Genomic DNA, 15,946 nt, shown 5'->3' with positions numbered 1-15,946 from the left:
ACCTTGATGTGAGGCTTGCTGAAGGGCTGCCCCCCTTTTGGCCTTGATGTGAAGCTTGCTGAAGGGCTGCCGCCATTTTGGCCTCGATGTGAAGCTTGCTGAAGGGCTGCCCCCCTTTTGACCTTGATGTGAGGCTTGCTGAAGGGCTGCCCCCCTTTTGGCTTTGATGTGAAGCTTGCTGAAGGGCTGCCGCCATTTTGGCCTTGATGTGAGGCTTAATGAAGGGCTGCCCCCCTTTCTGGCCTTGATGTGAGGCTTGCTGAAGGGCTGCCCCCCTTTTGGCCTTGGTGTGAGGCTTGCTGAAGGGCTGCCCCCCTTTTGGCCTTGATGTGAGGTTTTTCTGTAGGGCTGCCCCCCTTTTGGCCTTGATGTGAGGCTTGCTGAAGGGCTGCCCCCCTTTTGGCCTTGGTGTGAGGGTTGCTGAAGGGCTGCCCCCCTTTTTGGCCTTGATGTGAGGCTTGCTGAAGGTCTGCCCCCCTTTTGGCCTTGATGTGAGGCTTGCTGAATGTCTGCTGCCCTTTTGGCCTTGATGTGAGGCTTGCTGAAGGGCTGCCGCCATTTTGGCCTTGATGTGAGGCTTCCTCAAGGGCTGCCCCCCTTTTTGGCCTTGATGTGAGGCTTGTTGAAGTGCTGCCCGCCTTTTGGCCTTGATGTGAGGCTTGCTGAAGGGCTGCCCGTCTTTTGGCCTTGATGTGAGGCTTGTTGAAGGGCTGCCCCCCTTTTTGGCCTTGATGTGAGGCTTGCTGAAGGGCTGCCCCCCTTTTGGCCTTGATGTGAGGCTTGTTGAAGGGCTGCCCCCCTTTTGGCCTTGATGTGAGGCTTGTTGAAGGGCTGCCGCCATTTTGGCCTTGATGTGAGGCTTGCTGAAGGGATCCCCCCCTTTTGTTCTTGGCCTGAGGCTTTTTGCTCAAGGGCTGCCCCCCTTTTATCCTTGATGTGAGGCTTGCTGAAGGGCTGCCCCAATTTTGGCCTTGATGTGAGGCTTGCTGAAATGCTGCCGCCATTTTGGCCTTGATGTGAGGCTTGCTGAAGGGCTGCCCCCCTTTTGGCCTTGATGTGAGGCTTGCTGAAGGGCTGCTGCCCTTTTGGCCTTGATGTGACGCTTACTGAAAGGCTGCCCCCCTTTTGGCCTTGATGTGAGGCTTGCTGAAGGGCTGCCCCCCTTTTGGCCTTGATGTGAGGCTTGCTGAAATGCTGCCGCCATTTTGGCCTTGATGTGAGGCTTCCTCAAGGGCTGCCCCCCTTTTGGCCTTGATGTGAGTCTTGCTGAAGGGCTGCCCCCCTTTTGGCCTTGATGTGAGGCTTGCTGAAGGGCTGCCCCCCTTTTGGCCTTGATGTGAGGCTTGCTGAAGGGCTGCCCCCCTTTTGGCCTTGATGTGAGGCTTGCTGAAGGGCTGCCCCCCTTTTGGCCTTGATGTGAGGCTTGCTGAAGGGCTGCCCCCCTTTTGGCCTTGATGTGAGGCTTCCTCAAGGGCTGCCCCCCTTTTGGCCTTGATGTGAGGCTTGCTGAAGGGCTGCTGCCCTTTTGGCCTTGATGTGAGGCTTGCTGAAGGGCTACCCAATTTTGGCCTTGATGTGAGGCTTGCTGAAGGGCTGCCCCCCTTTTGGCCTTGATGTGAGGCTTGCTGAAGGGCTGCCCCCCTTTTGGCCTTGATGTGAGGCTTACTGAAAGGCTGCCGCCATTTTGGCCTTGATGTGAGGCTTGCTGAAGGGCTGCCCCCCTTTTGGCCTTGATGTGAGGCTTGCTGAAGGGCTGCCCCCCTTTTTGGCCTTGATGTGAGGCTTGCTGAAGGGCTGCCCCCCTTTTGGCTTTGATGTGAGGCTTGCTGAAGGGCTGCCGCCATTTTGGCCTTGATGTGAGGCTTGTTGAAGGGCTGCCGCCATTTTGGCCTTGATGTGAGGCTTGCTGAAGGGCTGCCCCCCTTTTGGCCTTGATGTGAGGCTTGTTGAAGGGCTGCCCCCCTTTTTGGCCTTGATGTGAGGCTTGCTGAAGGGCTGCCCCCCTTTTGGACTTGATGTGAGGCTTGCTGAAGGGCTGCCCCCCTTTTGGCCTTGATGTGAGGCTTGCTGAAGGGCTGCTGCCATTTTGGCCTTGATGTGAGGCTTGCTGAAGGGCTGCCCCCCTTTTGGCCTTGATGTGAGGCTTGCTGAAGGGCTGCCCCTCTTTATGGCCTTGATGTGAGGCTTGCTGAAGGTCTGCTGCCCTTTTGGCCTTGATGTGAGGCTTGCTGAAGGGCTGCTGCCATTTTGGCCTTGATGTGAGGCTTGCTGAAGGGCTGCTGCCATTTTGGCCTTGATGTGAGTCTTGCTGAAGGGCTGCTGCCCTTTTGGCCTTGATGTGAGGCTTACTGAAAGGCTGCCGCCATTTTGGCCTTGATGTGAGGCTTGCTGAAGGGCTGCCCCCCTTTTGGCCTTGATGTGAGGCTTGCTGAAGGTCTGCCCCCCTTTTGGCTTTGATGTGAGGCTTGCTGAAGGGCTGCCGCCATTTTGGCCTTGATGTGAGGCTTGTTGAAGGGCTGCCGCCATTTTGGCCTTGATGTGAGGCTTGCTGAAGGGCTGCCCCCCTTTTGGCCTTGATGTGAGGCTTGCTGAAGGGCTGCCCCCCTTTTGGCCTTGGTGTGAGGCTTGCTGAAGGGCTGCCCCCCTTTTGGCCTTGATGTGAGGCTTGCTGAAGGGCTGCCCCCCTTTTGGCCTTGATGTGAGGCTTGCTGAAGGGCTGCCGCCATTTTGGCCTTGATGTGAGGCTTGCTGAAGGGCTGCCTCCCTTTTGGCTTTGATGTGAGGCTTGTTGAAGGGCTGCCCCCCTTTTTGGCCTTGATGTGAGGCTTGCTGAAGGGCTGCCCCCCTTTTGGCCTTGATGTGAGGCTTGCTGAAGGGCTGCTGCCCTTTTGGCCTTGATGTGAGGCTTGCTGAAGGGCTGCCCCCCTTTTGGCCTTGATGTGAGGCTTGCTGAAGGGCTGCCGCCATTTTGGCCTTGATGTGAGGCTTGCTGAAGGGCTGCCCCCCTTTTGGCCTTGATGTGAGGCTTGCTGAAGGGCTGCCTCCCTTTTGGCCTTGATGTGAGGCTTGCTGAAGGGCTGCCCCCCTTTTTGGCCTTGATGTGAGGCTTGCTGAAGGGCTGCCCCCCTTTTGGCCTTGATGTGAGGCTTGCTGAAGGGCTGCCCCCCTTTTGGCCTTGATGTGAGGCTTGCTGAAGGGCTGCTGCCCTTTTGGCCTTGATGTGAGGCTTCCTCAAGGGCTGCCCCCCTTTTGGCCTTGATGTGAGGCTTCCTCAACGGCTGCCCCCCTTTTGGACTTGATGTGAGGCTTGCTGAAGTGCTGCCCCCCTTTTGGCCTTGATGTGAGGCTTGCTGAAGGGCTGCCCCCCTTTTGGCCTTGATGTGAAGCTTGCTGAAGGGCTGCCGCCATTTTGGCCTCGATGTGAGGCTTGCTGAAGGGCTGCTGCCATTTTGGCCTTGATGTGAGGCTTGCTGAAGGGCTGCCCCCCTTTTGGCCTTGATGTGAAGCTTGCTGAAGGGCTGCCGCCATTTTGGCCTTGATGTGAGGCTTGCTGAAGGGCTGCCCCCCTTTTGGCCTTTATGTGAGGCTTGCTGAAGGGATGCTGCCATTTTGGCCTTGATGTGAGGCTTGCTGAAGGGCTGCCCCCCTTTTGGCCTTTATGTGAGGCTTGCTGAAGGGATGCTGCCATTTTGGCCTTGATGTGAGGCTTGCTGAAGGGCTGCCTCCCTTTTTGGCCTTGATGTGAGGCTTGCTGAAGGGCTGCTGCCCTTTTGGCCTTGATGTGAGGCTTACTGAAAGGCTGCCGCCATTTTGGCCTTGATGTGAGGCTTGCTGAAGGGCTGCCCCCCTTTTGGCCTAGGTGTGAAGCTTGCTGAAGGGCTGCCCCCCTTTTGGCCTTGATGTGAGGCTTGCTGAAGGGCTGCCCCCCTTTTGGCCTTGATGTGAGGCTTGCTGAAGGTCTGCCCCCCTTTTGGCCTTGATGTGAGGCTTGCTGAAGGGCTGCCGCCATTTTGGCCTTGATGTGAGGCTTGTTGAAGGGCTGCCGCCATTTTGGCCTTGATGTGAGGCTTGCTGAAGGGCTGCCCCCCTTTTGGCCTTGATGTGAGGCTTGCTGAAGGGCTGCCCCCCTTTTGGCCTTGATGTGAGGCTTGCTGAAGGGCTGCCCCCCTTTTGGCCTTGATGTGAGGCTTGCTGAAGGGCTGCCCGTCTTTTGGCCTTGATGTGAGGCTTGCTGAAGGGCTGCCTCCCTTTTGGCCTTGATGTGAGGCTTGTTGAAGGGCTGCCCCCCTTTTTGGCCTTGATGTGAGGCTTGCTGAAGGGCTGCCCCCCTTTTGGCCTTGATGTGAGGTTTGCTGAAGGGCTGCTGCCCTTTTGGCCTTGATGTGAGGCTTCCTCAAGGGCTGCCCCCCTTTTCGCCTTGATGTGAGGCTTGCTGAAGGGCTGCCCCCTTTTTGGCCTTGATGTGAGGCTTGCTGAAGGGCTGCCCCCCTTTTGGCCTTGATGTGAGGCTTGCTGAAGGGCTGCCGCCATTTTGGCCTTGATGTGAGGCTTGCTGAAGGGCTGCTGCCCTTTTGGCCTTGATGTGAGGCTTGCTGAAGGGCTGCCCCCCTTTTGGCCTTGGTGTGAGGCTTGCTGAAGGGCTGCCCCCCTTTTGGCCTTTATGTGAGGCTTGCTGAAGGGATGCTGCCATTTTGGCCTTGATGTGAGGCTTGCTGAAGGGCTGCCCCCCTTTTGGCCTTGATGTGAGGCTTGCTGAAGGGATGCTGCCATTTTGGCCTTGATGTGAGGCTTGCTGAAGGGCTGCCTCCCTTTTTGGCCTTGATGTGAGGCTTGCTGAAGGGCTGCTGCCCTTTTGGCCTTGATGTGAGGCTTACTGAAAGGCTGCCGCCATTTTGGCCTTGATGTGAGGCTTGCTGAAGGGCTGCCCCCCTTTTGGCCTAGGTGTGAGGCTTGCTGAAGGGCTGCCCCCCTTTTGGCCTTGATGTGAGGCTTCCTCAAGGGCTGCCCCCCTTTTGGCCTTGATGTGAGGCTTGCTGTAGGTCTGCCCCCATTTTGGCCTTGATGTGAGGCTTGCTGAAGGGCTGCCCCCCTTTTGTCCTTGATGTGAGGCTTGCTGAAGGGCTGCCCCCCTTTTGGCCTTGATGTGAGTCTTCCTCAAGGGCTGCCCGTCTTTTGGCCTTGATGTGAGGCTTGTTGAAGGGCTGCCGCCATTTTGGCCTTGATGTGAGGCTTGCTGAAGGGCTGCCCCCCTTTTGGCCTTGATGTGAGGCTTGCTGAAGGGATGCCGCCATTTTGGCCTTGATGTGAGTCTTCCTCAAGGGCTGCCCGTCTTTTGGCCTTGATGTGAGGCTTGCTGAAGGGCTGCCGCCATTTTGGCCTTGATGTGAGCCTTGCTGAAGGGATGCCGCCATTTTGGCCTTGATGTGAGTCTTCCTCAAGGGCTGCCCCCCTTTTGGCCTTGATGTGAGGCTTGCTGAAGGGCTGCCCCCCTTTTGGCCTTGATGTGAGGCTTGCTGAAGGGCTGCCGCCATTTTGGCCTTGATGTGAGGCTTGCTGAAGGGCTGCCCCCCTTTTGGCCTTGATGTGAGGCTTGTTGATGAGATGTCGCCTTTTTGGCCTTGATGTGAGGCTTGCTGAAGGGCTGCCGCCATTTTGGCCTTGGTGTGAGGCTTCCTGAAGGGCTGCCGCCATTTTGGCCTTGATGTGAGGCTTGTTGATGAGATGTCGCCTTTTTGGCCTTGATGTGAAACTTGCTGAAGGGCTGCCCCCCTTTTGGCCTTGATGTGAGGCTTGTTGAAGGGCTGCCCCCCTTTTGGCCTTGATGTGAGGCTTGCTGAAGGGCTGCCCCCCTTTTGGCCTTGATGTGAGGCTTGTTGAAGGGCTGCCCCCCTTTTGGCCTTGATGTGAGGCTTGCTGTAGGGCTGCCCCCCTTTTGGCCCTGATGTGAGGCTTGCTGAAGGGCTGCTGCCCTTTTGGCCTTGATGTGAGGCTTGCTGAAGGTCTGCCCCCGTTTTGGCCTTGATGTGAGGCTTGCTGAAGGGCTGCCCCCCTTTTGGCCTTGATGTGAGGCTTGCTGAAGGGCTGCCCCCCTTTTGGCCTTGATGTGAGGCTTGCTGAAGGGCTGCCCGTCTTTTGGCCTTGATGTGAGGCTTGCTGAAGGGCTGCCCCCCTTTTGGCCTTGATGTGAGTCTTCCTCAAGGGCTGCCCCCCTTTTGGCCTTGATGTGAGGCTTGTTGAAGGGCTGCCCCCATTTTGTCCTTGATGTGAGGCTTGCTGAAGGGCTGCCCCCCTTTTGGCATTGATGTGAGGCTTTCCGAAGGCCTGCCCCCATTTTGGCCTTGATGTGAGGCTTGCCGAAGGCCTGCCCCCCTTTTGGCCTTGGTGTGAGGCTTGCTGAAGGGCTGCCCCCCTTTTGGCCTTGATGTGAGGCTTGCTGAAGGGCTGCCCCCCTTTTGGCCTTGATGTGAGGCTTGCTGAAGGGCTGCCCCCCTTTTGGCCTTGATGTGAGGCTTATTGCTGAAGGGCTGCCCCCCTTTTGGCCTTTATGTAAGGCTTGCTAAACAGTGCCCTACAGCGTCCTATAGAGACACACAGTGCCCCATACCGCCCTATGGAAACACACAGTGCCCCTTAGTGCTCTACAGAGACACACAGTGCTTCATAGTCCCCTATAGACACAGTGTGCCCCACAGCGCCCTATAGAGACCCACGGAGAGCAGCTCAAGACTCCTGGGACAGACGGGCCTTGTATGCAATACATCATTCCTTAAGCAGCTCTTTGTGGATGATGGTCAGTACAGAGATCCAAAGGCGTTCTCTGCACAGAACACGTTCTGCTCTTGGTCACGGAACGAAGAAGCTGTAACTGATGCTTGCCAGTTTCACATGGCAGTCCTTCCCTTTCAGCAGGGGCCTCATGTTCCCTGTTTGACCCTTTCAGGCCAGCCAGCTCTGTGTTGCTTCACCTTCTTCCTCACCTGAGCAAGGCCTTTGACATGGTCCCCCACCACATCCTCATCTCCAAGTGGGAGGGAGGTGCATTTGATGGGTGCATGACCCGATGGATGAGCGATTGGTTGAAAGGGCGCAGACAGAGGGTGGTGGTCAATGGCTCTGTGTCCAGGTGGAGGCCGGTACCAAGGGGTGTCCCCCAAGGGTCTGTCTGGGGACCGGTGCTCGTTAACATCTTTATTAATGACATCGGTGAGGGAATTGAGTGCACCCTCAGCAAGTTTGCTGACGACACCGAGCTGAGTGGTGCGGTTGATAGGGTGTAAGGAAGGGATGCCATTCAGAGGGACCTCGACAGGCTGGAGGGCTGGGCTCGGGTGAACCTGATGAGGTTCAATGAGGTTTGCATTGGGGCCGGAAGAACCCCAGGCACCCGTACAGGCTGGGAGGAGTGGGCCTTGAGAGCAGCTCGGCAGAGAAGGACCTGGGGGTCCTGATGGACGAGAGACTGAACATGAGGCAGCAGTGCGCTCTGGCAGCTCGAAAGGCAAATGGGATCCTGGGCTCCATCAGGAGAGGGGTGGTCAGCAGGGACAGGGAGGTGATCGTCCCTCTCTACTCGGCTCTTGTGAGGCCCCATCTGGAGTCCTGTGTCCAGGTGTGGAGCCCTCAGGACAAGAAAGACAGAGAGATGTTGGAAAGGGTCCAGAGGAGGGCGACTGAGATGAGCAGGGGGCTGGAGCACCTCCCCTATGAGGACAGGCTGAGGGAGTTGGGCTCGTTCAGCCTGGAGAAGAGAAGCTGCGGGCTGAGCTCAGTGCAGCCTATCGATAGCTGAAGGGAACCTACAGCCAGGAGGGGAGGCAACTCTTCAGAAGGGCTGACAGCAGCAGGACGAGGGGAAATGGATCCAAGCTGAGGGAGGGAAGATTTCAGTTGGATGTGAGGGGGAAGCTCTTCCCAAGGAGAGCGGTTAGGGCCTGGAACGGGCTGCCCAGGGAGGTTGTGGATGCCCCGTCCTTGGCCGTGTTCAAGGCCAGCTTGGACGGGGTCCTGGGCAACCTGATGTGACTGTGTGTGTTTGGTGGCCCTGCTGGGCAGGGGGTTGGAACTGCGTGATCCTTGAGCTCCCTTCAACCCGGCTGATTCTGTCATTCTGTGGAAGTGTCTCTATGGGTCCCAATGTGCCAAAATGTGTCTCTATGGGTCCCAATGGGTCCCAATGTGCCTCTAGGTGTCCCAGTGGGCCTCAATGTGTCTCTATGGGTCCCAATGTGTCTCTATGGGTCCCAATGTGTCTCTATGTGTCCCAAAGTGTCTCTATGGGTCCCAATGTGTCTCTATGGGTCCCAACGTGTCTCTATGGGTCCCAATGTGTCTCTATGGGTTCCAAAGTGTCTCTATGGGTCTCTATGGGTCCCAACCTGTCTCTATGGGTCCTAATGTGCCTCTATGGGTCCCCGTGGTCCTCAGTGTGTCTCTATGGGTCTCAATGAGTCTCTATGGGTCTCATCATCTCTCTATGGGTCTCAATGTGTCTCTATGAGTCCCAATGGGCCTCAATGTGTCTCTATGGGTCTCAATGTGTCTCAACGACTATCTATGTATCCCAATGTGTTTCTATGGGCCTCATCATCTATGTGTCCCAGTGTGTCTCTATGGTTCTCAACATTCCTCTATGGGTGACAATGATTCTCTATGCGTCCCAATGCATCTCAACTTGTCTCTATGGGTCTCAATGGGTCCCAATGGGTCCCAATGTGCCTCTATGGGTCCCAGTGGGCCTAAATGTGTCTCTATGGGTCTCAATGTGTCTCTAGGGGTCCCAACGTGTCTCCAATGGGTCCCAGTGTGTCTCTCTGGGTCCCAATGTGTCTCTGTGGGTCCCAGCAGGAGCTCCTGACCTGCACAAGCAGGGGTAGAAGGAGCTCCGCGCCGTTTGGCCTCGCCGAGGGATTCGCAAGACCCAGCGCACAGCGTCTGAAGCAGAACCCTGAGCCCAAACTGCAAGAGGTTGCAAAGGCGACAGCGGGCACGGCTTGTGGTCAGCCCAAAAGGCCAAGAACTCAGCATGGGGCAGAAGAGACGCCTGGGCACCAAGGGAAGCGTGGTGCGACGCTCTGATGCCCTCCCAGCGTTCTTTCTCCCTGCCCCGGCATCCAAAGAGGCGGCGTCAAAAGGCGCAAGGACTCCGTCACAGCCATCGTGGGGATGTTTCAAGGTAGGCCCCCGGTAAGGCTTTATTGATGGTTCTGCCCCTCTCCATTGCACTCGACATCTCCTCGCTTGGCCTGGAGAAGGGAAGGCTGCGCGGTGCCCTCGTGGCAGCCTTCCGTACGTCAAGGGAGCCTACGAATAGGAGGGGAGTCGGCTGTGATGGTGCGGCCGACGTCAGGCCAAGCGGACGTGGTGTGCAGTTGAAGATGGGATGTCAGGTTGGGTTGTTGTTTGCAGAGAGAGCGGGGAGATGCTCTCTGGGAACCGGATGCCCGCAGAGCTTGTTGGACGCCCCGTCCCTGGAGGTGTTGGAGGCCAGGTTGGACGGGGCCCTGGGCAGCCTGCTGTCGTATGAGATGCCGCGCAGGTGGGATTCCGGCGTCCGTTTGGCAGCCTCCAGTCGACGTCTGTCTGTCTGGGCAGCCCATGCCCGCATCAGCACGGCTGGGCTGAGCCCTTCCTGCAGGTGTTGGGAGGCCGACGCTTGGCACTCAGCTCTGCAGGAAGATCTTCTGGCAGCTGGCGTCTGCCCCAAGGCGGCCCGATGCGGCGAGGCCTCGGCCGTGTGCACGTTGGGCAGCACGCCGTGCCCAGGGCCTTTTTCTGCCCCCTGTTCTTCCTGCAGGGCGGGCTTTGGTCTCGGCAGGCCAACGGCTTGGGAGACCGCGTTTCTTCTTGCCTGGGTGGCAGCGATGCGGCTGTGCTGGGGGCAGACTGCTCAGGCAGGCTGGCCTCAGCACGAGGTCTCGCTGCCGCCGTCCTGCTGAGGTTCTTGCTGCGCAGCCCTCTTCTGAGCCCTCATCCTCATGACTTGGATGGAGTCGCGTGCCACCAGTGGGAACCTGGGATGTCTGCCTGGAGGCTGCGAGGACAGGCTGGACTCAGCTCTGGACGAAGATCTTGGCAACGCCGGCGTCTGCCCAAAGGTGACCCGACGGGGTGAGGCCTCGGCTGCCTGCAATGTGGGCAGCACGCCGTGCCCACGGACGTTTTCTGCCCCCAGTTGTGCCTCAGAGAAGCTCACGTGTTTCGCCCGCGGTGCTGGGCCCAGCTCTCGTTGGCTTGGAGCTTCTGCGTCCCCCTGCAGCTGGCAGGGCAGCGGCTGCTTTGGGGCCTCAGGCACCTGGCGGATGGCTGGCAGCAGTCTGCAAGGACAGAGCAGGAGGGGTCCGCGTGAGGGGCCGGTGGCTTCGGGGCTGCAAGCCTGAGCCGGGAGCCTGGGCTGCGTCGCGGTCGGTTCGGGTGAAGGGGAAATGGTTGCAAAGGGCACGAGGTTGGGACGTAAGGAAGGAGCCTGTGGACAGCAGGGTGGCGAGGCAGCGGAGCATCTTGCCCGGAGAGCCGGTGGCTGCCTGGACGGGCATTGGAGGTGGGGCTGGAGCAGGGCTGTGCCCAAACTCCCTGCCCGCAGCCTGCTCACCGGCTGCCCCTGAGACGCGCAGAGCGGCAGCCCTGTGAGCTGGGGGTCCCCGTGGCAGCGCTGTTGGGCGGCCACAAACAGGGACCCTTTGGGATTAGGGAATGGGCTTCGGTCGGGTCGCCCCCGTGCGCACGGCAGCCCGCAGCCTCACCTGGACGTCGAGCTCCTCTGGAGCAGCAAGCTCCTGATCCTTCTGAAGTGTCCTCCGTCAATGCTGGAAGTGCTCAAGCGTTTGATGATGGTGGGACGGCCAGCAAACCTCACTGCAACGGGGAAGGCAGAGGAGATTCAGCGTCAGCCCTTTGGCTCGCTCCCCAGGGGCGCTCAGGCCCCTTCCCACAGCAGCCCAGAGGGCCGCTCCGCTCCCCCCGCTGCTCCCATCCGCGCCGCCCTCCCTGACGGCAGCCCTGGCCCCGCTCCTCCTCTCTGCAGCTCAGCTCTGTGCTGGGAGCGCATTCGTGGCGTCGGCTTTGGGAAAGAGGAGCTGGGTGGCGACGGTGAGGCGGCGGGGGGATTTTGGGGGGACCGCGTCCTTCCTTCCGTCGGGGGAGGGCAGGGCCTAAGATCCGCACGTCCTCCTGCCATCGCCAGGGATGGGGGCACGTCACAGCCGGCGCCTTGGCTTTGGGCAGGCCAGCAGTTCCTCATGGGAAGGGGCCGTGCTGAGCTGGCGGGAAGCTTTGACGCCAGTCAGAGCCCTGGGCTGGTGCTCAGCAGGGGATTTCCTACCTCCGGTTGGCCGCCCGTGCCCTGGAGAGGAGCTGAAGCTGCTTTACCTGTCTTGCCCTGGTCCAGAGGTGGCAAAGCGGCTTCTTTCTTTGCCGTCTCCCGACCACAGAGGCTTCCCGAGGACTTGCGGCGTATTGCGGGCGGTGGTTTGGGCACAAACTCCATTTGAAAGCTGCACGAGAGGAGAAGGCAGCGAGCGGTGTGACGCAGCCAGCACTGCTTGCTGCTCTCTGGCCGTCTGCTGCCAGGCACGTCTTCGTGCCGCATGAAGCACGCTCCTGGGCAAAGGCTTGAGCAGGGGCAGTCGGTTCGGGTGGAAGGGAAACCGGTTTCCAAGGGCAGGAGATGGAGGTGGGATGTGAGGAAGAGGTTTGGGACAGGAGGGTGGCGAGGCACCGGAGCATCTTGCCCGGAGAGCTGGTGGTGCCTGGACGGGCATTGGAGGTGGGGCTGGAGCAGGCTCAGAGCGACCTCCTGTGGGGGTCGGTGTCCCTGTTCCCCGCAGGGCAGTGGGACGAGGTGCTCTTTCAGGGCTCCTTGCAGCTCCAATCCTGCTGTGGTTCTGTGACACACGGGCAGCACAGACACGGACACACGGAACAAGCGCTGCGCAACGAGAGCTGAGCAGCCGCGCCGCAGCCACCAACAGACTCACGTGGGAAAGACGACGAGGCAGCCGGAGAGCAGCAGGGAAGCCAGCGGTGCCCCGCGGGACACCACCATGTCCAGCAGCCAGGGGGCCTGGGGGGACAGAAGGGGAGGCTGTGCGAGTCTGTGGCTCTCAGCGTGTCTCTATGGGTCCCTATGGGTCTCTATGGGTCTCTATGGGGCTCAACATGTCTCTATGGGTCTCAGCGTGTCTCTATGGGTCCCAACGTGTCTCTATGGCTCTCAACGTGTCTCTATGGGTCCCAACATGTCTCTATGTGTCCCAATGGGCCTCTATGGGTCCCAACGTGTCTCTATGGCTCTCAACGTGTCTCTTTGGGTCCCAATGGGTCTCAATGTGTCTTCGTGGGTCCCAATGTGTCTCTATGGTCCTCAATTTGTCTCTATGGGTCCCAATGTGCCTTAATGGGTCTCAACAGTTCTCTATGGTTCCCAACGTGTCTCTATGGGTCCCAACGTGTCTCTATGGGTCCCACTGGGTCCCAATGTGCCTTAATGGGTCTCGACAGTTCTCTATGGGTCCCAATGTGTCTCTATGAGTCCCAATGTGTCTCTATGGCTCTCAACGTGTCTCTATGGGTCCCAATGTGTCTTAATGTGTCTCAAAGTGTCTCTATGGGTCTCAATATGTCTCTATGGGGCTCAAGGTGTCTTTATGGGTCCCAACGTGCCTATATGGGTCCCAACGTGTCTCTATGGGTCCCACTGGGTCCCAATGTGCCTTAATGGGTCTCAACAGTTCTCTATGGGTCCCAACGTGTCTCTATGGGTCTCAACGTGTCTCTATGGCTCTCAACGTGTCTCTATGGGTCCCAATGTGTCTCTATGAGTCCCAATGGGTCCCAATGTGTCTCTATGGGTCTCAATGTGTCTCTATGGGCCTCAATTTGTCTCTATGGGTCCCAATGTGCCTTAATGGGTGTCAGCGTGTCACTATGGGTACCAGCGTGTCTCTATGGGTCCCAATGTGCCTCGATGAGTCCCAGTGGGCCTCAATGTGTCTCTATGGGGCTCAATGTGTCTCTATGTGTCCCAATCTGGTTCTAAGGGTCCCAATGTGTCTTTCTGGGTCTCAACATGTCTCTATGGATCTCAAAGTGTCTCTATGGGTCCCAATGTGTCTCAGTTTGTCTCTATGGCACTCAAGGTGTCTCTATGGGTCCCAACGTGTCTCTATGGGTCTCAACGTGTCTCCACGTGTCTCTATGGGCCCGAGCAGCCGGCCGCGTTCTGATGTGTGCTTGGGCACGGCGAGGGTCACGGCAGTGCCAGGGCCACAGAGGAACCTACAGCTCACCTTGGAAGCAGCTCTTCTGAATGTCTCTTTTCCGGACAGCTGCTCGAGGAAGTCGAAGTAGTATTTCATGTGGAAGGTCAAGCCGTCAACCAGGAGCACGCCGATGTCTTTCAGGACCACGGCGACCTTCTCCCCGTTCTGCAGGCAGCCGGAGAGCAGGGACACGGTGCTCTGGATGCCGGTCCTGAGGGTCTTCCAGCTCAGAGAGGTGCCTGCGGCCGCCTTGCTGTATCTCAGAGGGTCCACCTTCCTGTGCCCTGCAAAATGCGAGAGACGGAGGTGACGATAGGGTTGATTTTCCAGCCGTGCTTCCCTAGAAGGGCTTGCGGTGGACGTCAGCCTGAGCGGCCCCAGGTTTGGACAGGGGAAGGTTTGCTGTTGAGAATGGAGCGGTGGCCCCGTTTGCCCTGTCCGTGATGGCAGCAGGAGTGGAATCCCCCCTCCTACCTGACAGGGAGTCCCTGCGGGCCTTGAGGTGGTGGGCGACCATCAGGTTTGTAGCCAGGGTGAACACGGGCCACTGCAGGGTCACGGTGCCGTTCTCAGTCCAGATGTCTTTGGAGACGGTGTCAAAGGTGCCAAAGGTGGGGATCCAGACCCCCTGCGAGTGGAAGAGAAAGGAAGGGCGCAAGGGTTACGGGACGGCCGGAGGAAGAGCCGGCGGGGCTCCGACGTGGGGACGCAGCTCGGGAGCCTCTGCCGCCGTTCAGAGGCACGAGCCAGGCATCAGGAATGGCTTTGGGAAGGGGCTGCACGGTCCTCTCCTTGCCCTCGCCCTCCCGGATGCAGCCCAGCAGGCTGCAGGGCAGAAGGAGCCCCATGGCATCCAGAGGCTCCCAGAGACCGGGATCAGCCCTGAGATCCAACAGGGCCCAGCACAAGCGACCGCGCATTTGCAGGAAGGCCGTGGGATGCCCAGGAGAGAAACGTGGGGGCAGCTTCCTGCTTTGTGCACAGGGGAAGAGGCTGAGGGAGTCCAGGCCGAGCTGGACGGCGAGAGGAGGAACCCGACGGCCAACACACCTTGTGCACCAGCAGCTGCTCCCGGATGTAGGCGGCCACCGCATCCCAGACGGCGACTCGCTCTGGAGGGCAAAGGAAAAGCAGGTTACAATCTGCATCAGCTCACACTGCATCAGCTCACTCTGCATCAGCTCACTCTGCATCAGCTCACACTGCATCAGCTCTCACTGCATCAGCTCACTCTGCATCAGCTCTCACTGCATCACCTCACTCTGCATCAGCTCTCACTGCATCACCTCACTCTGCATCAGCTCACACTGCATCAGCTCTCACTGCATCAGCTCACTCTGCATCAGCTCACACTGCATCAGCTCACACTGCATCAGCTCTCACTGCATCAGCTCACTCTGCATCAGCTCACACTGCATCAGCTCACACTGCATCAGCTCTCACTGCATCAGCTCACTCTGCATCAGCTCACACTGCATCAGCTCACACTGCATCAGCTCTCACTGCATCAGCTCACACTGCATCAGCTCACACTGCATCAGCTCACACTCCATCAGCTCACACTGCATCAGCTCACTCTGCATCAGCTCACACTGCATCAGCTCACACTGCATCAGCTCTCACTGCATCAGCTCACACTGCATCAGCTCACACTCCATCAGCTCACACTGCATCAGCTCACTCTGCATCAGCTCACACTGCATCAGCTCACACTGCATCAGCTCACACTGCATCAGCTCTCACTGCATCAGCTCACTCTGCATCAGCTCACACTGCATCAGCTCACACTGCATCAGCTCTCACTGCATCAGCTCACTCTGCATCAGCTCACTCTGCATCAGCTCACACTGCATCAGCTCACACTGCATCAGCTCACACTGCATCAGCTCACAGTGCATCAGCTCACACTGCATCAGCTCTCACTGCATCAGCTCACTCTGCATCAGCTCACACTGCATCAGCTCACACTGCATCAGCTCATGCTTTGCATCTGCCGCTTGCCAGCACTGCTATGGCCGCCAGGCGGGAGCAAGGCAGCGGATGCAAAGCGTCTCCTCTGTGCCAGGTGCCTCTGTGCCGGCCGTGGACCCACTTGGTGTCCATCACCTTTGGTCTCGGTGTCTATGAGCCTGGAGGTGCGTCCCGCTGCGGGGCCGACCTCGCTCCTCCTGCTCCGCGTCGCGCCGGCGGCTCGCTCCATGTTGGCGCCAGCCATGCCGAAGCTCATCCTTCAGATGCGTCTGCTCTCTACCAGATGCTCCTTCAGGATGTGGGACCCACCGCCGCGTTCCGCCTTTTATACCCCTCCCGGGTGCCCGTGTCACAAACGGCGCCGCGGCGACACCATGATGACACGGCCGCTGCCATTGTGACACCGCTGCTGCCCTGCCTGGGGGCGCTGGGCCCTGTTTCCTCCCCTTTCCTTGGCTCTCAATGCCATATTGTGCTGCCCCTGTTTCCTTTCCTTGGCTCTCAATGCCATATTGTGCTGCCCCTGTTTCCTCCTTTCCTTGGCTCTCAATGCCATATTGTGCTGCCCCTGTTTCCTTTCCTTGGCTCTCAATGCCATATTGTGCTGCCCCTGTTTCCTTTCCTTGGCTCTCAATGCCATATTGTGCTGCCCCTGTTTCCTTTCCTTGGCTCTCAATGCCATATTGTGCTGCCCCTGTTTCCTTTCCTTGGCTCTCAAT

At 58.6% G+C, this 15,946-nt stretch overlaps 1 protein-coding gene across 1 annotated transcript; it reads right to left on the bottom strand.

Moving 5' to 3' along the window:
• Positions 1-9,603: 9,603 nt before the first annotated feature.
• Positions 9,604-15,483, bottom strand: LOC128078813 (uncharacterized). The gene is given in 9 exon segments (XM_052679390.1): positions 9,604-9,927; positions 9,929-10,313; positions 10,740-10,851; positions 11,365-11,489; positions 11,973-12,058; positions 13,284-13,540; positions 13,731-13,884; positions 14,307-14,368; positions 15,363-15,483. Coding segments are annotated over 9 exon segments (1,626 nt in total).
• Between the last annotated feature and the right edge of the window lie 463 nt (positions 15,484-15,946).

Source organism: Tympanuchus pallidicinctus, unplaced genomic scaffold, assembly GCF_026119805.1.
Source record: "Tympanuchus pallidicinctus isolate F22 unplaced genomic scaffold, pur_lepc_1.0 scaffold175, whole genome shotgun sequence".
NCBI classification, from domain to species: Eukaryota; Metazoa; Chordata; class Aves; order Galliformes; family Phasianidae; genus Tympanuchus; species Tympanuchus pallidicinctus.
This window is presented reverse-complemented; position numbering and strand designations above follow the sequence as displayed.